General features: G+C 34.8%; 12 protein-coding genes across 12 annotated transcripts; 4 read left to right on the top strand and 8 right to left on the bottom strand. All coding sequences in view use genetic code 12, as the record gives it.

Annotated features, from left to right (window-relative positions):
* Positions 1 to 3500: 3500 nt before the first annotated feature.
* PFK1 (6-phosphofructokinase subunit alpha) lies at positions 3501 to 6455 on the bottom strand (the record flags this gene model as incomplete). Its single annotated transcript, XM_049409661.1, has 1 exon — positions 3501 to 6455. One exon carries the CDS (start codon positions 6453 to 6455, stop codon positions 3501 to 3503), a length of 2955 nt encoding a protein of 984 aa, XP_049261138.1.
* Positions 6456 to 6874: 419 nt separating this feature from the next.
* On the bottom strand, positions 6875 to 8419 carry CRH12 (Crh12p; the record flags this gene model as incomplete). The annotated part of the gene is made up of 1 exon (XM_049409663.1): positions 6875 to 8419. The coding sequence occupies one exon, from the start codon at positions 8417 to 8419 to the stop codon at positions 6875 to 6877; it is 1545 nt and encodes a 514-aa protein (XP_049261139.1).
* Positions 8420 to 8686: 267 nt separating this feature from the next.
* Positions 8687 to 9424, top strand: J8A68_005582 (uncharacterized protein; the record flags this gene model as incomplete). Its single annotated transcript, XM_049409664.1, has 1 exon — positions 8687 to 9424. One exon carries the CDS (start codon positions 8687 to 8689, stop codon positions 9422 to 9424), a length of 738 nt encoding a protein of 245 aa, XP_049261140.1.
* A 23-nt stretch (positions 9425 to 9447) lies between these two features.
* ASH2 (Ash2p) lies at positions 9448 to 10956 on the bottom strand (the record flags this gene model as incomplete). Its single annotated transcript, XM_049409665.1, has 1 exon — positions 9448 to 10956. The coding sequence occupies one exon, from the start codon at positions 10954 to 10956 to the stop codon at positions 9448 to 9450; it is 1509 nt and encodes a 502-aa protein (XP_049261141.1).
* A 2375-nt stretch (positions 10957 to 13331) lies between these two features.
* Positions 13332 to 14228, bottom strand: J8A68_005584 (uncharacterized protein; the record flags this gene model as incomplete). The annotated part of the gene is made up of 1 exon (XM_049409666.1): positions 13332 to 14228. One exon carries the CDS (start codon positions 14226 to 14228, stop codon positions 13332 to 13334), a length of 897 nt encoding a protein of 298 aa, XP_049261142.1.
* A 531-nt stretch (positions 14229 to 14759) lies between these two features.
* J8A68_005585 (uncharacterized protein) lies at positions 14760 to 16346 on the bottom strand (the record flags this gene model as incomplete). The annotated part of the gene is made up of 1 exon (XM_049409667.1): positions 14760 to 16346. One exon carries the CDS (start codon positions 16344 to 16346, stop codon positions 14760 to 14762), a length of 1587 nt encoding a protein of 528 aa, XP_049261143.1.
* Positions 16347 to 20175: 3829 nt separating this feature from the next.
* Positions 20176 to 20688, top strand: J8A68_005586 (mitochondrial 54S ribosomal protein mL58; the record flags this gene model as incomplete). The annotated part of the gene is made up of 1 exon (XM_049409668.1): positions 20176 to 20688. One exon carries the CDS (start codon positions 20176 to 20178, stop codon positions 20686 to 20688), a length of 513 nt encoding a protein of 170 aa, XP_049261144.1.
* A 366-nt stretch (positions 20689 to 21054) lies between these two features.
* FUR1 (uracil phosphoribosyltransferase) lies at positions 21055 to 22614 on the top strand (the record flags this gene model as incomplete). The annotated part of the gene is made up of 4 exons (XM_049409669.1): positions 21055 to 21063; positions 21132 to 21369; positions 21434 to 21478; positions 22103 to 22614. The coding sequence occupies 4 exons, from the start codon at positions 21055 to 21057 to the stop codon at positions 22612 to 22614; spliced, it is 804 nt and encodes a 267-aa protein (XP_049261145.1).
* A 32-nt stretch (positions 22615 to 22646) lies between these two features.
* Positions 22647 to 23891, bottom strand: ARP1 (actin-related protein 1; the record flags this gene model as incomplete). Its single annotated transcript, XM_049409670.1, has 1 exon — positions 22647 to 23891. The coding sequence occupies one exon, from the start codon at positions 23889 to 23891 to the stop codon at positions 22647 to 22649; it is 1245 nt and encodes a 414-aa protein (XP_049261146.1).
* A 223-nt stretch (positions 23892 to 24114) lies between these two features.
* On the top strand, positions 24115 to 24630 carry J8A68_005589 (uncharacterized protein; the record flags this gene model as incomplete). The annotated part of the gene is made up of 1 exon (XM_049409671.1): positions 24115 to 24630. One exon carries the CDS (start codon positions 24115 to 24117, stop codon positions 24628 to 24630), a length of 516 nt encoding a protein of 171 aa, XP_049261147.1.
* A 192-nt stretch (positions 24631 to 24822) lies between these two features.
* On the bottom strand, positions 24823 to 25293 carry RPO26 (DNA-directed RNA polymerase core subunit; the record flags this gene model as incomplete). The annotated part of the gene is made up of 1 exon (XM_049409672.1): positions 24823 to 25293. One exon carries the CDS (start codon positions 25291 to 25293, stop codon positions 24823 to 24825), a length of 471 nt encoding a protein of 156 aa, XP_049261148.1.
* A 489-nt stretch (positions 25294 to 25782) lies between these two features.
* On the bottom strand, positions 25783 to 26889 carry QCR2 (ubiquinol--cytochrome-c reductase subunit 2; the record flags this gene model as incomplete). Its single annotated transcript, XM_049409675.1, has 1 exon — positions 25783 to 26889. The coding sequence occupies one exon, from the start codon at positions 26887 to 26889 to the stop codon at positions 25783 to 25785; it is 1107 nt and encodes a 368-aa protein (XP_049261149.1).
* Positions 26890 to 27105: the final 216 nt, after the last annotated feature.

Consider the following 27105-nt stretch of genomic DNA (forward strand, 5'->3'; position numbering starts at 1 on the left):
TCATCTTCTGTTTTAAAGTTGATCGAAAGATATAGAATTTATTCCTGTTGCTTATGATTTTTAGTAGAAAATAAATCGAAGGGGGAATAAACTTTAGTGCTTCTATTTTTCCCACTCTTTCTTTCTCTTTCTGTTATATAATTAAAATAGAAAGGAGGTTAATTATTAGGGAAATAATTGGGATTTGTAATCTGAAGAAAGGTTTTAGGTCTTATTGCTTTAAAACTTTAATTCACGGCAAACTCAACACAAATTTTGTTATTTCCTTAGAAACTTTTTCTTTGTTTCTTCCTTAGAGTTGAAAACAAGAATGGCGAAACATATTTTGTGGTAAGTGAGAACGGCTCCAAACAAATCTTGTTGCGGTGCAAAAATCAAAAAATGAACAGATAATAATAATTCTAATTATTAGGTCATATTATTCTCTCCACTTTCTTCGTCTCATTTCATTCTCTCATCATTCCTCCTCTTCCACCTCCTCTTACCTGTAAAACTTTAAACTGATGTGTTAAAATAAACATCAAGTTACTGACTGTATACAAAACGAGAAAATCAAAAGATTCTGATTTCAAAAAATAAAGATTAGATTCTTCATGCTTAAAGTTACATTTGAAAATATTAACTTTCCAGAAAACTCTTTGGGGTATTGTCAGAATACATTTGTCTACATCTACTACCTTCATTTTTGGGTTGATATGTTCCCCATGTATTACGAGTCAAAATTGTCAACTTGGCCCCTTTATTATTATCAAGAAATTTCTCCAGGTACACCCTGGGTGAGGGCAAGAAAATTTAAAATTCTTTATGTAATTCAGCCATCACCAACTTTTTAATCTCTGGGAAAAGTGTATATTTACAGAAATAACACACACATATATTGTACTGGCCAATTTCCCCTTTGAGTACAATTCTAAATAATGGATCTCCTTTTGAACTATAGTTACAAAATTTTTGTCTTTTACAAAACCCTAAAAAATAGCATCTCAAAATTGTGAAGGCTAATTCATTTTTTAACTTCAAGCCAAGATTGCCATGAAACANAATCTAATCACCTTCTTCTATTTTTGGTCTTCTAAGAGTCAGCCAAGTAAATATTGAAAGGGTAGTTGTCCTGACTTGGCGAACTCTAATGTGATAGTCTCATTGACAATGTGTCTGTCTGTCAATTTTTTCTTTTCTGACTCTGTCATATCAACCAAAGCTCTGGCTAAGTTATGTTCCTGCCTACAGATACCTTATCGGTGTTATCCAAATCATGCACAAAGTGAGGAGAAACTTCAGAAGAGCTATGGCACAAAACAAGGGTTTACAAGCGGCAATTTCCGATGAGTATTCCTTAATGCAATGGAACATGAAGAATAATAAACGACTTCGCAAGACTATCCTTATTTGGCATTGTCAAGAATAGTTGGTTTGCTTGCGGATACATATCACAACTATCAACTTTCTTTCTCGCGTATGATATTATCCCTCCAGCTGCTATTATGCATCGTCTTGAGAATATTTTAAAATATAGAGTTTCTACAAAAGGAACATTATATTCCCATGGGCTAATTAGAAAACAAAAGTGAAATTATGTTTGCCAAGTAATTGCAAAAAAAAAAATAATCAATAAAAAATCATCCATAAGAAATTTGGGATAAGATTGAAAGTTTAAATTTGACTTATTGAATGTCTCACGTGTTATCCATTTTCTGCATCATCTAACAATCTCTTCTATAAGTTCTCTTATTCGTAATCATGTGAAAGAAATCCCCCCCCAGTAAATCTAAATTAAAACTCGTTTAGGGTTTAAAAAAAATTATTTAAGATTTGTGTTGCTGCTGCTGCTATTTCTATTTCTAGTCATATTATTTTAGACTAAAAAGCTTAAAAGTTTAATTACAGGTTATGGTCCCTGGGTTTCAAATTTGAAAACTTTACTTCCCGTTGCAACTTGTGAAATGTCATAGACGAATATAATTACACTACGAGAAAGGAGGAGACTCCATGGCTCTCAGTAAGACGAAGACGGATCGTGTCGCATTCAGCTAACAACCCCCCTTCATCATCAATGTATGTTAAGAAAAAGAAAAGTTGAGATTCGGAATTGCTACCCTTCTCATCGGTAACTTTCTTGTCCCTTGTTTTCTTTTCTCAAATAGAAAATCAAGTTATCGTATTCCCCTTGGCAAACCTGATTACATACTGACTAATGGTAGAATGTAACCAGAAGATGCGTTGCGTGCAGCAATTGACATATTCTCCCAAATTCTTTGATCAAGAAAAATATCACAGATAATGAAATTTCTTGTTTACCAAGAAAAGGTTTCGCTTTTGATTATGGATCTTTTGGGGAGTAGCGGAGTCGGTGTCATTGGACAAGCTAATTCATATCTTGAAAAAAATATTTGCTTTCGTGTTTGTGTCTAAACCTTTCTTTTAACTTGGAATCGAATCGGAACTTTTCTAATCTCTTTCTTACGTCAAGTCTTGACATGGACCCCACCGACTACAATTCAATGACTCAGGGCTAATATTCTTCCCTGTCAGATGTACAAACCTGTATGGCGACTTTCATTTCAGTCAAAGAATACACCTCCGTCACCTTAACATCAATTCATAGTGAGTTTGACGGGTATATAATATTCCTGCCACAATTGGTTCGCTTAAGAAATTATCCCAATCAAACGAAATGCAAAAAATCAAGAAAATTTTCCCTTTAGAAAGGTACGTCGCCTGAAACGAGATCTTGATATACCGTTAGGCTTGGCCCCCAATCGTAATCTAGAAGAACCCAAGAAAACTTATGAGCTGAGGTAAATTCCATTTCTTAGCTTGACAAGAAATTCATCCAAAAAAATATTTGAACTAATAATGATGTTTGTACACCATACCCATTTCATGGCTTGTATCCACTAATGGATACCTATACTTATGGAGCTGTGGGTCGTGAAGTAACAGACGTTAAAATATCAAAAGTACATGCGTAGAAGAAACGGTCATGTGATATATATGGTCCTGCGTATATACTTTTGGTTGCAAAGTTTTTCAGGATGGGCTGGTTAGATGACCGGAGGCTATTAGTGGCTGAAGCACCAGAAGGTAAACAAAAGAACCAAAACACTAAGAATCCTGTCGAATATAATAGGTTGTGACATGCATCCAAAATGATACTAGACGATACTTAAGCGGAGGCAATGATATTCTGGTCAGATTTATGCCCGAACCTCCCAAAATCGGTTAAGTACAATAAACAAGGTCCTCTCTCTGGAATACGGCTCTCAGAGACAAGTAGGTTTCAGAGTTTTTAGATCTCACGAGTATAAATGTGATTACGATCTTATGATATGGGGTCTAAACCCTCAGGATGCTGACTTCTACATTTTCCAACAAGCAATCCTATTCCAATATTAGATTGATCAAATACATCTATTGTTAATGAAATACTAAACGACACTATTCTAACAAAAAAAAAATCTTCGACATATCACTCCCAAACCATCCAGATAACTAAACGCTTAGATGGAACTTTGCTTCTTTAATAACGATTTACCACTTAACATATCAGCAACTTGTATCATATCTTCCCAATGGATAGTCTTACCCTTTCTCAACTTTACATTGGCTTCAGTTTCGTACAAATGCTTGACACACGTAAATTTAATAGTATCACCATGAATACCGATAACAACTGCCGAATGCTTTTCATCCACTTCATCAAACGACTCACTTCTTTCATGTTTTTGACCACATCCATTCCATAATTCAATAAATTCAACTGCCTTCAATGCGAATTTCACAGCCATAACTCTATCATTGGCAGTAGGAGTATAACCTTGTTGAACATGACCTGGAATAGCGGTTCTGGTTTCAAATCTCTTATTGGCATTTTCTTTGATGATATCAGCAATCAATTCAGTTGAATAAACAGAACTGGCTTGTTCATTTCTGATAATTAACTTACCATTATGATCTTCACCACGATCAGATTCAAACACTTTGAATAATAAACCTAAATCTTCTTGAAGTTGTTTCAAGTTAATCTTTGATTCCGGAGTATAAGTTGCCAATGCACCGGTAATCAACCCACAATAAGAGGCAACATAACCGGAATGACCACCTTGAACTTCAACCACAAACACTCTTCTTCTACTGGAAGAAGCGGATTGTTGAACTGCATCACAGTAACTGACCAATTGGTTCAAACAAGTATCTGAACCCAAGGAGTATTCTGTACCGGGAACATTATTTGAAACTGTAGCTGGAACAACCACCATTGGAATCTCCAATATTGGATAGTGTGCTCTTTGGACATATAATTCATGTAAGGAAGTGAATGCTTCGAAACCACCAATGATCATCAACCCTTGAATATTGTACTTTTGTAAATAGAATGCAACTTTACCAAAGTTCTGCGAAGGTAATGATCTATTAGTACCAATTTCAGAACCACCCTTATTATGCCATCCTTCGACATCTAACCATTCCAATTTTCTTAAATTACCCTTTGCCAATCCGGTAAACCCATCTTGAGCTGCATACAAATTATGACCACGAGAAATATTATAAAGGGCTACGGCACGAGTGGCAGCGTTTAATCCAGCAGATGCAGCACCCACATGAACAATAGCAATATTTAATCTTTGTTCTTCGGGTAATTTCTTACTTCCGTCATCAAAGAGCGAAATGTCACGGAAATGTCTATATGAATCGTAGAAACTGGTATCTCTCAAACCCATAGCTTTATCAAACTCTTTATTTTCAATCGCAGTAGCAACTGCCTTTGTTTGTTTAACGGCATCGACTAATGGATATTTGACAATTTTGTTCCTTAAAACACCAATCATTGGTGATGGAGTATTTGGAGTATTTTCAAGAACTGCTTTAACAGCTTCAACACCTTGTAAAGTAGCTAATCTTCTATCATAAGCGACGGCAGTACCACCTCTTTGAACGTGACCTAAAATAGTGATTCTGGTATCTAAACCTAATTCAACCAATACATCCTTAACTTCGTCCGAAGTAATTGGATTCAATTCATCATCAATGGCACCTTCAGCAACAATCACGGTAGTTTTTCTTCTACCATAACGTCTATGTCTTGAACAAACATCTTTCAATTCTTGTTTCCAAGTGGCTGCTTTTGGAGGTCTCTCAGGAATAAAGATGAAATCAGCACCAGTAGCTAAACCAGACATCAAAGCCAACCAACCACAATGTCTACCCATAACTTCAACAACGAAAGCACGGGAGTGTGAAGCAGCAGTGGCTCCAATATAATCAACCATTTCTGTGATTCTCTCTAATGCCGAGAATGCACCAATGGTGACATCAGTACATGACATATCGTTATCAATGGATCCCACTAAACCAACAATGGTTAAGTGTTGATAAGGAGCTGTTTGGGCTTTAGTTAATCTTCCTGTAGATACCAATTCCTCTACAAGTGAGGGCCATTCACTTCTAAATAAATCAGCACCAGTTAAAGAACCATCACCACCACATACAACTAATGCGTCAATACCATTAATAATCATATTATAGGCACCATCCAACCTACCAGCACGTTCTCTAAATTCCTTACATCTAGCAGTACCAATTGAGGTACCACCAAGTGATAAGAATGAACGAACTTCTTCCCAGACCATTGGCTTTAATAAATCACCTCCCTTAACTAAACCTTCATATCCTTCGTAAACGGCAAAGACATCACAACCATAGTAAAGACCAGCACGAACAACAGCTCTAACTGCAGGATTCATTCCTGGAGCATCACCACCAGATGTCATGACTGCGATTTTCTTTTTTCTGGCTTTTGGTTTAATAGCAGTTTGATCTTCAAGTATTATTTGTAATTTTTGACTTTCTTTAGCTTTACCAGCTAATATTTCTTGAGTTCTAAATTTAATAAAATCTTCAGGGGAGTTGAAACTTTTCTTTGATAATGGGTTTCTGGTACTAGAAAAACAAAGGATATTATGTAAAGGATCTTCAGCTATGATAGTAGATTCATTGACATGTCCATATTTGATATTTTGAGTTTCCAAAATCTCCTTAATTTTTGTCAAGTTTGCTGTGAAAAACACAAATTGTTTTGGAACGGTATTTAATGGTTCATGAGCAGACAATCTAATCTTGATAACAGTTGATTCAGTCAATCTTTCAGTAGAATCACCATCATAAACTTCTAATTCTTGCCATGGGCGTACATTTCCATTTTCATCAACATCTTGTAATGGGAAACTTTCCAACCAAATTTCTCTACTGGATTCTTTAGCAACACCCAATTGTAATTTAGGATTACTTGCAACAGCAGCAGAACTACTATTAGTGACTCTTGAAAAGCTTTTTGTTAATCTAAATCCAAGATTATTATAGAATTTATCAGAATCTTCAAACTTTTGTTTATCATTAGTAACAAGGGATATAAAACTAATTCCATCCAATGTTTCAGTAACAATTGCTTTGAACATTTTTATAATTTTGAAATTAATTGGTCCAAAAGGAAAAGGAAAAGAAAACAAATAAATCAAATGAGATAATGATAAAAGTGGAATTTATATATAATTAAGTAAATTAGCAATAAAATTGAAATTTTCAATCATCAGATGTCACCTCTTAAACTTCTTGTAAGCAAAGTTAAATTTTATTCCGGAGTAACAGGAGCCGTTTTTTGTAATTAATTACACGACCCTTTTGTATAATTAAGAATTTTATTTTATTTTTTAATTTCGGAGTTTTTTTCTTTCTTTGTGCGGCATGTGTGTTTCTACTCATAATAAATTGATTGATTGCAAAAATTTCTCACACTTGGAAAATCAAAGTAGGGTATCACACCACAATGATTAATGGAATATTTATATCTATATGTATGTGTATATATTCTCTTAAATTACAAAGATACTAGAATAACTATAAGATTGGTAACTATAATTGTAAGTAAAGATAATGAAAGAAACTGGGATCCTCCTCCTAGCATGTCCATATCAAATTGAACAAATATACGCTTATTCCCTCCACTTTGATTTTGATTGTGAAGACTGGAACTTTTGTTTTCATTGCTTGAAGTTGTATTTATAGCAAGAGGTCTGCCATATGTAGAATTTAAGGTACTTATTGAATAATAGCCAGAAGTACCAACTTTCGCTGAAGAGGTATGTGCAGCAATCATAAACTGGGTTGGTCCAACCAGTTTTGATACCGGCGTTTCGTAAATGCCTTTAGTAATGGTTATCTTTCTAGTAGCTGGATATTTGGGCAATAATTTTTGATGGAAGGGTCTAGTTCTTTTGGATGGAGTTGTTGCCTTTGCAGCCATTCGTGCAACTGGGAGCGTCCGTACGATTGTCCTTGTGATTGTAGAGCCAACCGTTTGTGGTGGTACTTTTGTAGTTCTTGTGGATATTGATGGACGTATAGTAGATGTTCTTGTTATAGTGATTTTACTAGTAGGACGAATGGTGGAAGTCTTCGTGAATTTTGGTTTGATGGTTGATGTCCTTGTAATTGTTGCTTTAGTCGTAATTGTATGCTTTATTCTATCTTCACCAAATATTTTTCCATTCTTGGCTTGCAAGTCGACCCATTTTCCTCCTGGGAGATTTCCATATGTATAAGATTCTCCTGTTGAATAATCTGCAACTTTCACATTTTTCACTAACATCATAAATGGTGCTTTTGAATAATCAGTTTTTCCACCTGCCCATGCGATTGTTCCTGCGTTGTTTGATGCGTCTCCGCCAGCCCATAGACTAAATTTAAGGGACATTGGAGAAGATGGAAATCCATATTTATTCTTACTATTAATTGATCTAACAATTTTTCCATCTATAGTTAAAATAATATTATCAGGAGTCCATTCTACCCCATAACGATAAAACTTATCTAATGGAGAACCGGGTAATTGATGATATTTTCCTCGATCATAATTGCTAACATTTCCTTTAATAAAATAATTTGTTTGAAATTCGTATGGATCACCTCCAAATATTTCTGCAATATCAATTTCATCTAAATCATCACTTTGTAAATAAAATGAGCTTATAATTCCTTTACCCTTTGCCCCCTTAATATCAGCTTCAACTTTCCCATACATTATATAAAAACTTGAAACTAATGATGGATTATCAAACGGTTTACTTAATGTTAACAGCATCCCATTGGAATCGAATTTAACTCCTCTTCGACAACTTGTAATGGCAAAATATTTGGTCCCCATTGTAAATGATTCAAATATGGAAGATCTTAGGGCCTCATTGGTAACTAAACATTGTTTATCCAATAATGGATTACATCTTATACTATCAAATTCCTCTTCACAATAATCTCCCTCGGCGGCAGCTGAAACCAACGATAGAACAATTCTTGGAATCAAAATGACTAATATTATCAAAACATGTGACCCATTTTTGCAGGCATTATAGTGAATATGTCTCATTTATTATTATTATTGAATGTGTATATGAGTTTGTGACTGTTAGCCGCCAAATAAAAAAAAAAAGATGGCAAAATTTTAAGGTTTTAAGTTTTTGCAGCTAAAAATTAGAAGGGTTTTACAGGTTAAACAACTGACGCGTGTCTGGCCAAAGAGAAAAAAAAAATTACAGTTTAAATCATTTTGGCCATATCAATTAAAAAACTGCGCTTATTCATCTTCTTCTTCTTCTGTCTACGGTTGATACCTTCTGTTTCTACTACTGCCAATATGTCTGATTATACAGAATCTCACAAAGTATTACTAACATATATACGATCATGTAGATATGTTGAACAATCTGAATTATTAGGAAATTTTGTTCTTATTTGTAATGCATACAATATTCAATCACCACTGAATGAGTTGTTGGATAATTATATTGGTACTATAAACTCAAGAATATCACATCAAATGTTTAAGATTGATAGAAAGAAGCACGAAGTTACTGGAGATTTATATTACATTTTTATAAACACTACCCCTAATGAAAGTATTAAACAAAGTACTACTTATTCCCCAGTTGAATTGGATGCTATTAAAGGTTTAATTGATAGTATTATAGAAGCTCCAGATTTTAAATATTCCATTGGGAAAAGTAATGCTCAACGTAGTATTGCTAGTACATTAAATAGAAGTCTAGCTGAAACTTCTGCATTTATTACTGAACTAGTGGATGAAGGATGGTTTACAATAACCCTTCAAGAAAGATTGTTATTATCCATCAAGTCCCTTTGTGAATTGAAGACTTATCTTATTGATAGATATGGAATCTACAGTACTGAAAGTGATGGAAAAATTTTGATATGTGCACAATGTAAGGAATTGGTAACTTTAGGGTTTATTTCTGTTTCGGATAATCCACTTAGTTTCCATAGAACATGTTACGATGTTTACTGTAGAAATAACAATGTCGATCCTGATGAATCAAGTTTATGTCAAGTCGGACCAGATCCAACTACTATATAATCAAGTATGTAATATATAAATGTTTAAATTTCAAAACTATCTAAATACTGTGCTTCTACTTCATCCAAGATATCCCAATACCATTCTTCCACTGCCGTTTCTTCAAATCTATCACTGAGTGGTTTAACTCCAGACTCATTAGGAAGACCAAATTGGAAATCAGGTCCTGGGTTTAATGCAACCGCACCCTCTTGAAAAGCAGAAAGCATTGGATAATATCCTAAACTTCCATCGTCGGTATTTCTATATTTGGGATTTTGCAGTTGTTTCAAATTCGGATCAATATTTAAATCTCCACTTTCTTCTAAGTTCGTAGGTAGAAACGAAAATAAATTTGTAATTGCTGTTGGTTGCTCCTTTCCATTCTTAAAGATCCTGACTCTAGAGTTGGGAATAATGGGAATATCTTTTGTCTTGTCATCACTTTCTAAAACTGCCGTTTCACCAAACACAGTAATTGGGTTTAACAAATGCTCCATAGTTTTAGTCGAGGTATATTCATATTGTTCATAATATAACGCGTTTTTATATCTAATAGGTATTTGATCTCGTAGTATATTTCCATGGTCATTGAACTTTTCATTTTCCAGTAAAGATTCTTGTAATTTCTCTCTGTTGATTTTTCTCTTCTTTTTGGAGTTTTCTTTACTTTCAACTTTAATTGATTTCTCTAATCTCTCATTGACAAACTTATCCAATGCCTCCCTTTGCTTTTCCAAAGATGGCAATTCGACCAAGAATCCAATCACATCACCACTAGTAAACCCGCCCTCAATTATAAAATCTTGACGTCTACTAATAGTCATAAACTCCCCATTCACATCTCGGATCCCATATCCATATCCATCGAACCCTACCGGTGCTTCTAGACTGGCTTCTCGTCTGCCTATACCAATTCTCACATGACTTTTTTCATTGGCATTGATAATCTTAAATTCAAAGTAAAATTTCCCTTCACGAATCCCAATATTCGTCCTAGCTGATCTCCATCCCTCTTGAGCTGCAATTGCTTCCAAATTTTGATCGTAGAGAATCCCATTGGATCTATCGAATATACTGATACATACCTTGTGTGGAGAGATATCAGTTGTGGCATATAAATTAGAAGGGAATTCTGGATTTGGACGACATGGTTTATATTTGAATCCTCGTTTATTAAAAGGATGATCTTCTGATTGGTAGAATTTTATGTTATCTATGGTGATGACTTCATTTGGTAATGATGAAGTTTGAATCAAAATATCCAGTCCTTTAAATGGAACTGGTTTCAATCGAGGATGGATTACAACATTGTGCTTTCTTTGTTTCTCTTTCAGTTTCCTTTCGAGCTCTTCTTCTTTAGAACGTTCTTTACTTCGAGTTGAATATGTATGACTAGTTGTTGTTGTTGTTGTCGTTGATGATGATGAGGTGGTTGCGGTTTCCAGTGATAATGAAACAGTACCTTTCCCTAGCTCCCCGATCGAGGTTGGTTCCTGTACTTGAGGTTCGATAGCTGGCTCCTCTGATACTGCCTTATCCAATTGATTCATCTTCAAGCTGTATGATTAATTTGTCCTTGCTTCATCATCCATTGAAATATGGTGTGGAAAATTACAACCATCTTTTTTTGATCCTGCACAAAAGATGGTCGTGTGCTTTCCGAATAATCGAGATCCTCCAGGAACTCTCATATCCATATCTCCCTCAGCCAAGGGTTTGTCGAGCAACCCAGGGGAACTTATCCAAGCCACTAATAATTAGTAAGCAAAGGGATCTTTCAAGAGAAATATCCTCGCCTTGTGGGAGGGAATACGAACATTAACAAAAAGAGCCCAAGACTCATTCTGTGTTTCCTTACTTATTGCAATTACTTGCAACACAAAGTTCCCAAATAGAGGGCGGGGTGGGGTGCCAGCCACCTCTCGTAAGTTCAAACTGTGTCGTCGAATCAATTTTTCGTGAATCGAATGATTTTATAATGAAATGTAACAAAATTGTTCCTGGCTTTTCTTCTATGAATTGTATTCATAATACAACACACGATCTCTTCCTTAACTAAGACACTAATCACAATGGCCTTCCATTATTGAAAATATGGGGATGGGGGACGAAGCCGATACACGTGGGCTTCGGTGGAAAACTTGTCCCGCCTGTTGCCTAAATTTATAGATCTATTTTTTATTATGGTCATTGGTAACTAAAAAACAATCAATCGAACTTTTATTGTTAAAAAAATGTCTGCATTGAAAAATAATCACAAACTATTATATGTCAAAAACTTAAAATCTTCCATTTTTAATCAGGGGCATGCATGAGAACAACGATCGTTATGCATAATTCTCTGTCACTTGCCAACTACAATTTTATATTTTTTTTTACAACGGTATTATTTTATTTTTTTGATGTTTTTTTTTAAATAATCGAAGGTTTGCACTGCAACGGATATGTATAATCTAACGGTAATATATCCGTCCGGAGCAGGTTTGACGAATCGGGCATTTATTTTATGCAACTTCTTTTCATTCTGTGTAACTGTCCTTCAAGCTGAATCTTACATGAAAACTATAAATAAATGCAAGGCAATATTTAGATTGTATATTGACAAACGTCCAGTAAGGGACTCGGAAATTTGTAAAGGATTTCCGAGATGGGTTTATCAATCCCGAGGTCTTTTACTAGTTTTGGAAAGCGGGGAAACATAGACTTAGAAAAGAATCTGCTCAAACTAAAGAAAGTTGACAATTTAGATTCCAATTACTAGTTATTCGTTTTATATCAGTTAGTCGTGAAATTGGAAGTGTAGCCTTGTTTGAATGTTGGCCAGAATGCATTGTTCACGACTTTGGAAATAGGTGTTGTTGCGAGGTAGAAACGCTTTGTCGATCACGTTCTAATTGTCTTTCTTAATTATTCTCCAATTTGATGCCATCTTGTCAGATGCCCTTGTTGATGAAACGAAAATCTTATTTTTTTTTTTGAGATATTTTTTAAGGTATTTTTTCATGCATTTAGAACATTTATTTTTTGATACTGAGTGGGAACTACCTTCCGCTTAAAATAAAAGAAACAAGAGAAAACAAACAAAACTGTTAGTTCGTATTTTTTTAATTCTAGAGAAATAATATTCTATTTCAAAAGAATAATAATAACCGAAGAGCATTTGCATAACGTCTTTGTATTCAATTTTTTAACAATTTTGTGAAACCAAAAAATGCAAATCCATGGAATTTGTGGTGAATTACGAAGGAAGTAGGCTGCAACATTTCTTTACATAAAAAGAACAATATATTTTTTCAGTAAAGTACTCAGAAATAGTTGTATGTATGCTGTCACAAGTGAGGCTTCTTTTATTTTTAGACCAAAAAAAACCGCGGGATAGGAACATTTATGGCTATCTTGTGATTCTGTTACGAGAAAGATTCAAGATTCAAATTGCTTAGCAGAGACTGTTTGCTTTGTACTTTAATTGGTCTGTTTATTCATGCGTACCAATTTGGAAATGCTCAATGCGCTCTCTGGAGCATGGTTTCATGCTTTGAAATGTAACAAATGCGTGTGGCTTACTTAGAAGTTAATAAAAGGTACTCCCAATAAAGCCACTCAATTTGAATTGTGAGCCCTCCCCCACTCCCACCCCCAGCCAGGCTTGACATTTTTTAGTCGAGTTTATGAAAAAACTAGGTGCTGCAGTAGTATAAATGGTATCATATCTATTAAGACAACGGGAGTACGGTGCTAATCACCATACTACCTGGCTACATACATAAAGAGGAAAGTGTTTATACAAGCTACAAAGAGTTTCATTTACATACTTTAAGGGGAACTTTCTTAGTGTTCGCGTACCTGGATTATTATTCCGACACCATGCATACATTTGTCAATCGGATGAAGGAACGAGATCTACAACCATGATGAGAGTACACACTTAAAAGCCAAACCATTTCTTAAATGAGCTCTTTTCTGCCTTAATCCTATTTGTGGCTCTACCGGTGTCATGTAACAATGCCTGACTCTTAACTAATACCTTCCCCTTCAGGTTCTCAATCACACTTTCCAAAACAATAGTCTTGTCATCATTCAACGGGCTTTCTTTCTTTCGAGTTTTCACTATCAAGAATTGATTAGCAAATGTTGGCCTTTTATAATTAATAGTTAGATTTTCAACCTTGAAATCATCCTTTAAATTCGAAGTAGTGGATTGCGAAAGTGATGCATTACGCTTAAACGTTTCATTTAATAACGTGGCAATTATTCCTCCATGTACTATAAATGGGTATCCACATAATCTATATCCCACATGAACCATAGTTACACCTTCATCGGTTTCAATATTGTGAAAAATTACTGGTTTGATCAAAATCCCTCCAGGTTTTGCCAATGTTCTATTTGTCAAAGTAGGTTCATGGTATTCATCTTGAGATTTAATTTTGGATTGATTATCTAAAACATTTCTATCCAAATTCTCCCAACTCAGAAGTTTATACCAGTATTGAGCATTCTTGGGATGCGTTAATTCTTGATAAATTGGATGGTTTTTCAAGTTGTATTCTAATTGCAAAGGAATAATATGGGCATTTGGATCGTTCTCATCCAATGATGTGAAGCTCTCATAGTAATTGAACAAAGTCTCGTTATATGCCATATAACTACCCAATAGAAAGAATGCTGTTGTTGTCTTCCAATTGATCCATTTGGGATGCTTTAGTTTTAGATGTTTCAAGGGGGAATCATTAGCTGATCGAGTGGAGTAGTTTCTAGCTGTATATATCGCCTTTGATATGGGTCCTCTAAATCCGCTTCTGATAAAAATTGATTTGTACATTGTCTGTTGCTAATATTATTATACTGATGATATTTGTTGGATAAGAAGAATTTCCTGGGGACAATATTTTTTTTTACCTTTAAGGAGAGAATAATATGGAACGAAGATGTGCTGAAATTTTCTCAGTAGGTACAAGATTTACACTCAAAGAAAATAAAGTGAAGAAGGGGTCCACAAGGGTTTATCAAATTTGCAACCCTTTACATCAATTGTGAGAGATCCTTAGAAGACTCAAAATGGGATGGAAACCACATTGAACTTTAGTCCCATTCAATTTTAGGATTCCAATTTAAATACAAGAACTTTAACATAAAAGCAAATGCAATTTAGTTGCGGTTGCAAATTCTAAGCTAATTTTACTGTGGGTACGTACAACTTCGACTTTCAATGATGGATGTCAAATTTTAGAGGGTAATCTTTCTAAAATTGCAGAAGTATATTTACTAATAACTATCATATTACAACAAAATTTAGATAGAAATATACCATTTTATAAAAACTATATAAGAATTCTTAAGAAAGACAGCAAGCTCAATGACGTCCAAGACTTCTCAAGAATTTTAGCAACCCTCTTCTTTTTTTACCTTTTTCTTTACTTTTAGGGGAAGAACTCCCTGACAGCTTTGTGTTCGACAATGGTGTTTTTGAGGTCAGTAATGCACCATCTCTGTTACTGGTGTTATTTGTGGAAGAAACAGCATCTAAAGTAGCAGCTTGAATTGGACGTCTTTGAGATATCCCGTTTAGTGGTTGTATTGCACCTACGAGCATTGAGTTGCCATTACGCAATGTACCTCCCCTAGTTTGTTCCCTTCTGCTTGGATGCTGCTTTATTGAGTTGGAAGATATGGAAATTGGCATTGATACTGATGATGAGTCTAAAATTATACTATGTTGGTCCCCATTACCATTGAGTGGATCGCTGTCCTTGTTTAGTATCTCGTTATCTTCATCCAAAAGTTCAAAGAAAATATAGGAGAAAGCACCTTGCCATAACTCCCACAATGGAATGCTTTTCATAGTGATTTTTGTATTTACTGATGATTTGATATTTTGAATAATAATATCCAATAACTTGGAATATAATTGTGCAAGTTCGTTTTCTTTGTTTGCACCTTCTGAATCCCAGAAAGAAGTATGGTTCCTGTGGTTGGCCAATCCATTATTCTTGAACATCTTGAAATGTCTATTGCGCATAACCTTAAACTGTTCATAATCTTTATCCTTGAAATAAATGAAAAATGATTGTTTAAGTTGGACCAATGTGGTTGGGTCGACCACGTCGTCATATTTGGCTGCAAGAATTTGAATGTTGTTCAAAAAAAATTCCAAAAATTCGATATGAAATGAAATCATCTCATGTTGGGGTGGTAATAAACTATAATAGTCAATGTCAGATGTTAAACTTTCAAATCTTAACTCTTTGTAACAAGTATTCCAAAAAGTATTATCTTTTAATAGTTTTCCAATACTGGTGTTACGTATTCTATTTGATTCAACATTATCATAAACGGAATCAAGCTTGTTGAACATTCCATAGATGTCCCTTACTGGAGCCAAGAAAGGATTATCATTGACCTCTTGGTGGTAAATGGATGATAATTCAGTTTCGATTCCGGGAGCGAATAGGCTGTCAGAAGTGGAAACCTCACTATTTTGTGAATCGGATTGTTTGCGTCTTCCAGGATCTTCAAATTGATCTTCTTCATAGCGTAAGTTTTCAAAATATGTATGACGCAAAACTTGGATCAGTTCTGGAGTAAAGACTTTTTCGAATCCACCAAATGAACTGAGATCTATATTCAATTCATGATATTTCAGAACTTTGGCTAATCGTGCGACTGCTTTCTCATGTTCAGCTAAGTAGAATTCAAGCTCAGATACTTCTATATACTTGTTCGTATTCATATCGTAGATTTTCTTTCGTCCCGGTGCACTAGCGGTCAGTTGAAATGAACGTCCTTTTCTAAGAAACGAACGTTTTTCCGAAATGAATGAGGTTGAATAATTGGAGTTATCGGAACGTAAGGAGGGGGTCATTTCCAGGGTATTTATCCTCTTGTCCTTCTTCGGGGAAACAGGCGGTAACGTGGAGTCTACCAAAAGAACCATACTCATGTTTTGGCTTGGCAACAAGATTTTGTTGGGGATGTCATCAACAGGAAATTAGTCGAACTTTAATAGTCAATCTTTTTGAATTAACCGAAATGCATGCTTTGAATTCATTTTGTGAACATATTTAATAGGCTCAGCTACATAAAAAAGTTCTATTGTCCTTCGGGTAGACTAGCCCATCTCGAACTAAATAGACTTTTTATTGTTTGCTTCCACAATTACGTGTTCAAATCCCCCTATTGGGGTCATCAGCCTCTTTTGTTAGTTCTCAATCAATTTTTCTAGTAACCATAATTGAATGAAACTCTTGGCTCTTCCAACGGTAAACTAATTTACTGCAAATCACAGGGTTCGGCAGTAAAATTCTTAAAAAATAATCCCTGAATCAGATCACTTTATTTTTTATTTTATTTCTTTTTTTTAATTGTAAATTTTTAAATAACAAGTCAATATGCGAAATCTCTTAAAGTTGTACACATGGAAAATTATAATAAGACACCTTTAGATTGTACAAAAACGAAATAAATTAAACTTTTGGGGAAAATAATTATTGACGCCATAGTTCATTCAAAAAAAATTGGAGATCTCAATCATCTCAAGAAGAGGTTTTTGGAACTGGTACATCCAAACCAATCAGATATCCGGCATAATGCATGCTGTCTCGAATGCTAATTTGACACATTATGCGTGTCTAAAAGTTAACAATTCATGCATATCAGTTGAAAACAATTCTGATAAAGCTATTGCAGGACTGAGTTTTATTGAATCTCACCTGAATTTGCAACAATTAAACTTTTTATTGTTCAAGCAGGATAAAGCTAATTAGTGTAATCCACAGTTTTCCTTTAAAAAAAATAAAATATCAAAGGGTATCGGGCCAAATTTGAGTTCGTAACCAAGTAGCTTTTAGGGAACCTATTGGTCCCTTTGTATTTTCTCCGACATTATTCAACTGGAGATGAGGCGAGGGAGGGGGGTGCTTTGCGTTTCAATAATGGTACGAGAATCAAGGATTAATAACTCTTTGAGCATATGAATGGAATCCTATAATGCTAAATCAAGTAATGCTTTAGTAGCAAATGTAAGCAAGACTCGCATGTTAGAGTACAACAATTGCTTAGAAAACTATCTGCTAAATGATCGGATTTGTAGTTAGACACCCCAAGTCTAGAAATTTAGAAATCAATCTAGTCTAATCGTAGGGTCTTCAGATTGATCTCTCCATCCATAAATTTTGTAATTCGGAATAACTTGTTTTAGTCCGAATGAGAGTAAAACAAGATGGTCGTTTCCGATAATATGGCAAAATGGTGGCTTGATCATCGAACCCTTCAATGTATTCAAAAGGAAGGGGTTGATCAATCTGACCTATCATTACTCTGTCAGAGCAAACGTGAGAACTGGGGCTACTGTGATTGTGGGATTGTCTCGTGATAAGACTAAAGTTTTGATGGCTAGTCAGAGGCACTCGTGTCCAACTTTAAAACTATTCAATATTTTTTTAACTTGTAATACGTTATTAGGCCTGAGTATCGCGGGGCCACAATGCCACATAAAAAATTTATTTAAATTAAAAAATAAAACTGATAAGTGTTGCAATTTGCAACCATTGTGTGTGGTTCGCATCGGATGATTTTCTGTATGAAATGTTTCATTGGTTATTGTTATGCATCGTAACCCCTGAACTATTAGTACTTTATCAAGCGCCTTCCTAGTCTGTTTGCGCCGATTTATGTAGGAACAAAGTTTAGATTTGGGTCGCCAGCTTTTTTTTTACACAAAAATATACTTTATCTTGATACCTATACACACTTATATACAAGCATACAAAGCTTAAGGGTCTTATCAGGCAATACCAATTCGAACAGCGCAATATACACCATCTCGGTTTGTTGGGTGATTCTGTGCCTTCTGTCTAAGGAGCCATCCTAGCCCGTTACGGCTATTCGCAGGATAACGGTGGGTTATGTAGCTTTACTTTTTAGGGTCTGCCCAAAACAACTAAACCTTAAAAAATAAGCCCAACACTACAAAAGTAAAGTAAAAGGCAAATAGTTTTTGAACTTTCATAAAATGAAAAAAATTATTCCGATACCGGGAGTCGAACCCGGGTCTGCTCGGTGAAAGCGAACCGTGCTAGCCGTTACACTATATCGGATTTTCTTGAAATTTTACACGTGACAAATTTTCGGGTCACCTGACCCCCGATCACGTGCAAGCGAAATCCTGGATTCTGATTGGCTGGAAAGATTGGTTGCAAAGTTTTGTTTCCTTTTTTTTTGCAGCTATTTATCGCATAGGGAATTTTCTAGGCAGTTTTTTTATGAAACTTACAAAGCTAACCAATTAATCTTTTTTGAATGGTTCATTCTGAATTGATATCTGTAGTCGTAACATGAATTACAGAGCCTCTTGAGGTTGATTGGAAGATAGAAAGGGAGCCTCATCTTATTCTGAAAAAATTTGCGAAGCTTTTTCCTAATTTCCTTCTCTAGTTTTCAATTGTTCGTTTCTCCACGTTTTCACTTAACGTTTACTTTCTTACATTTATTTTATAAGATAAAGAGGAATGAAGTTAAATGTCCTCCATTTAGGTGCAGCCGTTCAGCCTGAAGAATATGAGGAAATAAAGTACACATTGCTGCAAAATATCGTCGGTTCCAAACACTCGCATTAGTCACTGAAAGGATTGGAGATGGACGTGGTACTGATTTAAGATAAATCAGAGAAATACTCCTATTCACATGCTACACATAGCAGGAATAGCTTTAAGCCCTAGAAATTATACTTGTTGGAAACATTATAGTTAACATTAAGCTCTAACGTGAGATACCTTAGCTTAATAGATTGCAAAACATGGCTTCTAATTTTTTTGAAGGAATTTCCTTCTTATAAATTGCTAAAATCCTACTCTACCCCAGTGTCGAAATCTACCTAGGTATACAACGAGCATTTCTTTACCTTTGTGCTACAAAGAATAAGGAGTTTAAAAGGGTGAGCAATCTTTTAATTGCGTAACTCCCCGGTACTTGCCAATAAATAGATGTATTGGGTACTGGGTCTTGAGACAATGCAAAATTAACAGTATTGGGACAGAGAGAAAATCTTCTGATTATCCCTAATTTGGATAATTGACTCATTTATTTTACGCTGGTGTGAGATGGTGAATTTGAATAATTAACATTCCATTCATGAAAACGAAATGGGCAATGGCATTGAAGACAATCGACAATGTGCTTAAGTGGATTCTCTTTTAGAAAATAGCTGTTTGAAAAATACATTTAGTCATAGTTGCAGATTTGAGACAACAATAGGAAATATATCGTCAAGCTAAATATTCTTACTAGAATCAATCTTGAGGCAAAGATTCTGGATGTGAATCGTGAATATGAATATTCAAACAATTCTATTACATTCTGGCCTAGCACATCGAACTTGTCATTTTTGACTAAACTACATCAAGGTGCTAATCTTAAACCAAATCTCAAACCCTCACGACTAAACTCATACATCCTCATAATACAATTGGTTTGGAACCGTGAAGATTTTACTAAGGAGTACTCATTGCTTTTAAATATAAACCCTCGACAGCAATTATGACAGTTTTGACCGTTGCCTAACGACTACTTCTGTATTGGAAGATTGTGGGTATTTTGCAGCACTTTAAAGACCTTCCCATTATTTGTTTTTCACACGACCCTTAAAGTTTATTTTTTATTTTATTTTATTTTATTCACAGAAAAATTTTCAGACTCGATGGTAGTACTAAAGACATAAAGTACTTTCTACTAGCATCATAAAGCAAAGGACATATCATACCATTAGGACGAAAATGATCAGGACATCAATACGTAGGATTTCAAACAAAGCAATACCATATGAACCAGTACCAAAAAATAAATATAATCAAGTTAGATCCCAATTTAACTTCAAACCAGACCCAACTCCAGGTCTCGTCCATAACCCACCGGCAGCTATTGTAAATCCATCTATGCAAATTCCAAAGATGTTTCTCCCAGCCAATGATCCAAGACGTAATTTAGAAACCAAACGCGGCTTTTCCAAAGAAATTATTGATCTTATGCCTATTGTCGATGAAGCTAAATTCGTACCAAGAGCACCATACACGCAGGAAACTGCGGAACAAATAAGGGAATTAAGAGACAGTGACCCAGATAATTGGACTCTTCATAAACTCGCAAGAAGATTCAAATTGAATATAAGCTCAATCGGTACTATTATCGGTAAGCAGAGAACTTCTGTAAGAAATCCAGTAAAGGAAATGTCAGCAAGATCGTTTGAAAAGGCAAGAAGAGAGAAGTTGTGGCACACTAACCAGTATTAGGAAACGTAATCCTCAGGATAACTTTAAGCTTGTAACGCTTTCGGACGAAAGTTTCCAAACTTGTAGTGATAGTCTCCAATCCTAGTAATTTGTAAATAGATAATGTATAGTAACGTTGCATTGTGCATCTCAAAAGTAACTTTTTGACATTTAACAATTTGTAGTGAAAGCACACATTTGTACTATACAGTGGTACAGTAATCATTATTGTTCGTTGGTCCTTGGGGACTATGTCAATCCTCTTTTTCCCACCACCAACTAGTAAACCAGTCCGAAAAAAAAAAATTCATCTTGATTTTCCAACCAACAGAACCTCTCAACAACAAGCAATCGATTGCAATCAAATAACTTAGCATTAACAACAATATGTCAGATGTATGTATCTCAAGAGAAATTTATCAAACAGCTGGCATAAATTTATACTAACCCAGATTGTATTTTAGCAACAGCCACAACAAAGACAACAACAATCTCAACAAAGACAATATAGAAGAAGGAATAACCAAAGTGGTACAACAAAACAAGAAGGTCCTAAGAAGGAAGCCATTTTGAACTTAAATAAATATAAAGATCAAGAGATAAGAGTAAGATTGATAGGGGGTAGACAAGTCTGTGGTATTCTCAAAGGATTCGATCAATTGATGAACTTGGTATTAGAAAATGTTAAAGAAAATATCAGGGGTATGTATATTTACAAAAGAATCATAGAAGCAAATAGCTTTAGATACTAACATGACCTCTTTAGATCCTGAAGATGATACTGTATTAACAAAGGAAACACGTGATCTTGGTTTAGTGGTTGTAAGATGTACATCATTGTTAACCATATCGCCGGTTGATGGAAGTGAGATTATTGACAATCCATTCATTCAACCAGAGCAGCAATAAGAGCATCTCATTCTATAGAAATCGATAGTTGTAATATACATATACACATTATTTTCTTGTATTAGAAATTCATACCAAACCCTCTAAGATATTCAAAATTACACAGCATTTATATTATCAAGCATCAACAATTGTATGCTCAACTCTCCTCACGAACGATATCAACGAGAATGCAACGTAGTACCCCTATTTATGTGTCTTCCATACATCATACAACTATGTTGGCAACAGCCTAGAGATAGTTACCAAGCAAAGCACCGTAGGTTGAGAAAAAAAAAACAATTGATATCTCCCCATCGCATCGGGAAGTTCCATTCTCTTCTTTCACTATTTCATTATTCTCAATTGTACAAAGATAACTATACAAAGAATAATTTCGTCATGTCAGCGGCACTGGAAGTAGGAAAGAATGTAATATTACTCCCCCAAACAAATCAATTGATAGGATTATATTCAATTATTCGAGACCAGAATACCAAGAGGGGGGATTTTGTGTTTTATTCAGATAGAATCATTCGTTTATTAGTCGAAGAAGGATTGAACCATTTGCCAGTTGAAGAAGCTATTATTACATGTCATGGTGGGAATAAATATAAAGGAGCTCGTTTTGTTGGAAAAATTTGTGGAGTGTCAATTGTTAGAGCTGGTGAATCAATGGAAATGGGATTAAGAGATTGTTGTCGTTCGGTACGAATTGGTAAAATTTTAATTCAACGTGATGAAGATACTGCTTTACCTAAATTATTCTATGAAAAGTTACCTGCTGATATTAGCGAGCGTTATGTATTTTTATTAGACCCAATGTTGGCAACTGGAGGTTCGGCAATGATGGCTGTTGAAGTCTTGTTATCAAGAGGAGCTAAAATGGATAGGATATTCTTCTTGAATTTATTAGCTGCACCCGAAGGTATCCAGGCATTCCATGACAAATATCCAGAGATCAAAATCATTACTGGAGGAATCGATGAAAGATTAGACGAACATAAATATATTATTCCTGGATTAGGTGATTTTGGGGACAGATATTATTCTATTTAAACTAGTCTATATTTATACGTTGAATTTTATTTTTACATGCATTTAGTGTGGACAATTTCAGGGTTTTCATGAAATTCTTCCGCTGTAATCCACATCCGTTTGAATGTAGATAAACCTGCTAAAATCGAGCCTCCTATCCAAGTTGAATATTTTCTTTCTGGCGGAGCAAATATCTTTACCTTCATTTTTGTTTTATAATGTGAATTACCTTCCAAGTTCTTATTCCAAATGGTATTGGCAGAACTATCTTTAGATTCCTCTTGTAAACCTTTTAGTTCTTTTAATAAACGATCTCCAAAATTTTTGAGTAATGTATTCCCCCCAGAAAGAATTATATTTTGATACAAGGTTGGTCTTAAGTCCAAATCAGTTTTGGCTATTGCTAATGATGTTAGTTCATGGATCCCTGGAGATTCATCTCCAATCAATTGAGGATTAAATATAATCTCGGGTGCTCGGAACCTCTCCACTCCTAGTTGTATTGAATGTCCATCAGGTAGTTTATAAGATGTAAACACATCCGAGGATGGTCCACTTCTCATATAATAGGCACTATAAAGTTTCTCATCTTTTATTGGATCTTTAGAGATAAAGCAACACGATTCTTTAATCAATCGTACAATTTCCATCTCAGAACTGCTTTGTAAAGATATTCCTGACATTCTTCTAATTTGGAAAGATAAATTTTCCGTAATATCTCTTCCAGCAATATCCATTCGTTTTATAGACGGCGGAAGAGCAAATCCTTCATATACTGGTACAATATGACTAACTCCATCACCACTATCTATCACAACCCCCGTGGTTCTTCCAGATGCATATAGTGACAATACTGCTTGAATTGAGATGTAGATACAAGGAATATTGAACTGTTCAAATAAGATCTGACACATTTTATTTCGATTTGACCTTGGGTTTAAAGGAGCTTCTGTTATTAATAAAGGATGATCTTCTGAATTTGTTTTTAATTCTTGAGTATAAACATGATACCACAATTTTTCCATATCTTCCCAATTATTCACTATTCCATGTTCAATTGGATAAGATAATCGTAACAATCCCCTATTCTCTTGAGCCAGATTGCCTATGAATAAATCTTCATTCTTATTAGTTGAATCTTCTGACGTCAATGATCCTGCCATTATCTTTTGATATTTCGGTCTACCAATGATTGCGGATGCATATGTCTTTGGTTTATCTTCTCCAGCAAATCCTGCTTTTAAATTGCCTGAGCCATTGTCTATCACCACTGGCTGATTATATAAATTCCCTTCCATATTCTTACTATCACCTGTTGTTGATTCAGTAAAAAACAAAACACCAAACCTACCGGATAAATCAAAGGGAAGAAAAAAGTGTCTAACAAAGAGATCAAATCAACAAATATTTAATCGCGAGTATCAAACTCTAAAAAAAGTAAATAAAAGTCTCAAGAATTCTTTCTTTCGTTGTCTTTCCCAGTTAAAAAGCAATTAGTGAGCAAAACATCGAGAAATAAGAATGTTGAACTTAAATGCACTTTCATCAAATCAAAAGGCTCAATTAAGAAACGCGTTTACTTTAATAGATGGAGAATCAAGAGATGCCAATATAACAAAAGACGATTTAGAACAACTATATTCAACCCTAGGATTAGAAAAGCCTTCATATGATGAATTAAAATCAATGCTTACAATAGACGGAGAAGATAAATCAGAGTCAGGGATTAATTTTGCACAATTTCTGACTATTATGGCTAAGGAATTACTGAAGATTGAAGATAGATCAATAATATATAATGCATTGAAAACTTTCCAAGATAATGAACAAATAGATTCACCAAAGAATGACTTACAAATCGACTTAGATATCTTAAAAGAAGCATGTTGTTCTGTTCAATTAGGAGAAATTGGTTCTGGAGATCATAGATTATCAAGAACAACATTTGATAGTTTAACACAAGGATTTATACAAGAACAAATAGATGGTAAACAAATGTTTCTCGCATCCAAATGGATTGATGCATACATTGATTAGAAATGAATTTGCATTCTTCTTATTCTTTTTAATAGATACAAATATAAAACGTAATATACAATGAGTACAAAATGAAATGAAGGATGGGATGATGACTTTTCATACAAGCGACTCTGGAATTTTTATCCTTTTGGATGTGAAATGATGTGATTTACCAGGAAAATATCTATAAATAATGATTATAAAGGAGATCTATTGATCGACAATCAATTCATCACAACCCCAATCTTCATAAGATCCATCAGGTAAATATCTTCTAATCACCAAAGGAATCTTTCTTTGTGCTAATTCTTTCATGGCAATTTGTAAAGGATCTGTTTCACCTTCAATATCAACCAAAACAGGAGCATTAAGAGAAATCTGTAATGCTCTAGTTCCCAATATTCTCGCTCTTTCATATTTAGTCATATATGGAGTAGTAGTTCTCTTTTCTTTAGGAATAGCCAATTCTTTTGTGGTCTTTTGTCTTGGTTGTCCTGCCATAGCATCATCTGGTCCCAAACCACCGTTCACTATAGTTCTGCCATCTTCAGTTTTTATTTCGGGTTCTCTTCCATTGGTTTCTGGTTCGGCGAAATCATCATCGGAAAAGTGTTCAGGTTGATCGAAATCGTCGAAGTTTTCAACACCTTCATTGAATGCGTTATCTTCGAAATCAGACATGGTTTGTATCTATGTATATTTATATATAAGAAAAGAAAAGGGATGGAATCGAGTTAGACTTCAAAACGAGAAGAAGTTGATGGCTAATAGAGAGAGTTCATATTTTCCAAGGACTTCTCTCATCTGAAAGAAAAAAAAACATTTTGTGCAATTTCCACGACCACCTCGAAATGCTGTAAATCCATTATGATTTGGTTTGATGGATCCTTAAACTGGATCATCAATTTACGATGCATCAAGCCTTGTATGCTATAAACAGAGACTTTAGAGATCGAATAATTACATAATGGAATAATAAGGAAGAAAAATTGAATCAGGAGCTATTCTTAGACATCCCAAGGAGAATTTCACATAGTAATACTCTAAATTAAAGGACCCAAGGGGAAGGGTAACTGTATATTATGAACAGGTAACATAAAAAGAACTTATTTATTATTTTTCAACGTAGTGTAAGCTATCACTATTCATTTTCTCTCACCTTTTGTTGCTTTACAATTCATCAGCATATGGTAAAACATCAAGATCACCAATAGCAACATAGTTGAACTTACCTAATGGAGCTGCATCATCTTTAGCCTCGATATCTAATTTGTTGGTTAAAGTAGATTGTAATGCAATGGATAATTTGGCGAGCTCAGTAGCTTCAGATAATTGAGCCTTGGTAACAGCATCAGCAATCTTCTTGGCTTGTTTGATACCAGCGGCAACTTCAGCAGCAGAACCAGTGACGGAGATCACGAATAAACCAGCGTCTTGGTATTTGTATAAGAAAGAAGAAGCACCTGGGATCTTAGCTAAAGGAGCATTGGCACTTGGGACAGCTGAAGAACCAATGGCAGCAGATAAGACTTCGTATTTACCGAATTCTGCTGGAGTGACTGGAACACCAATGAGGGCAACAGACTTACCAGAAGCTCTGATTCTGGATTCTTGTCCCTTATACAAAGATACTTTAGGAGCGGAAGTAGAACCGGATGGTAAAGTAGTGAAGGCAGATTCACCAATGAATTGATTTAAATCGGCTTCGTTGGCACCTTGAGCAACAATGGAGACATTACCATTTTGGAAAGCTTCAGCAGCGAATGCTTGTACGTCTTCAAGGGTGATTTGACTAGAACCATCGTAGTATAATGGGTTACCTAAACCCTTTCTGAAAGCAATTTGATGCAATTCTTCCAAGGCAACAAATGCATTGTCAGCTCTAGAAGCTTGATATTCGGTCTTAGCAACTGGTAAAACAACTTCAGTAAATTCATGTGGTCTAAATGAAGTATTAGCTACAACATTACCTAAAGCTTCAACATAATATGGTAAGTTTTCCTTTAAGAAAGTAGTGTTTAAGACTAAGGAATCTCTAGTAACTTGGGAAGAGAAAACACCACCTAATAATTCAGATTCTCTAGTAAACCTTAAAGCTGACTTGGCATTGGTATTTAAAAAGGTGTATTTAGATAATAAATGGGAAACACCTGATTTACCAGCCTTGGAACCAGCATTGTTGATGATAACAGAAAGATTGGTAATTTCTGAAGCAGATTCTTGAGTAACTACTTTAACAGCGGAACTATAGGCACGAACTGCGACACGAGATAACATGTTGTAGGTTTGTTGCTAATAAATATATCAATTAATGATTATAATTTTCTAGAAATGAAAAATTCCTAATAATACTCATTTAAGGTGTGCTGAATATTTTTTTTTTTCTTTGCAATTAAAAATTCTCAATCTTTGATTGGTAAAAACGAAAAAACCAGTCCTGCACGTGACTTACCCTTTTTTTCACTTTTAAAAACTCTATTTAATTAACATATA

The sequence above is a fragment of the Hemisphaericaspora subhashii genome (genome assembly GCF_019202705.1).
Source record: "Hemisphaericaspora subhashii strain CBS 10753 chromosome Unknown scaffold16, whole genome shotgun sequence".
NCBI lineage: Eukaryota > Fungi > Ascomycota > Pichiomycetes > Serinales > Debaryomycetaceae > Hemisphaericaspora > Hemisphaericaspora subhashii.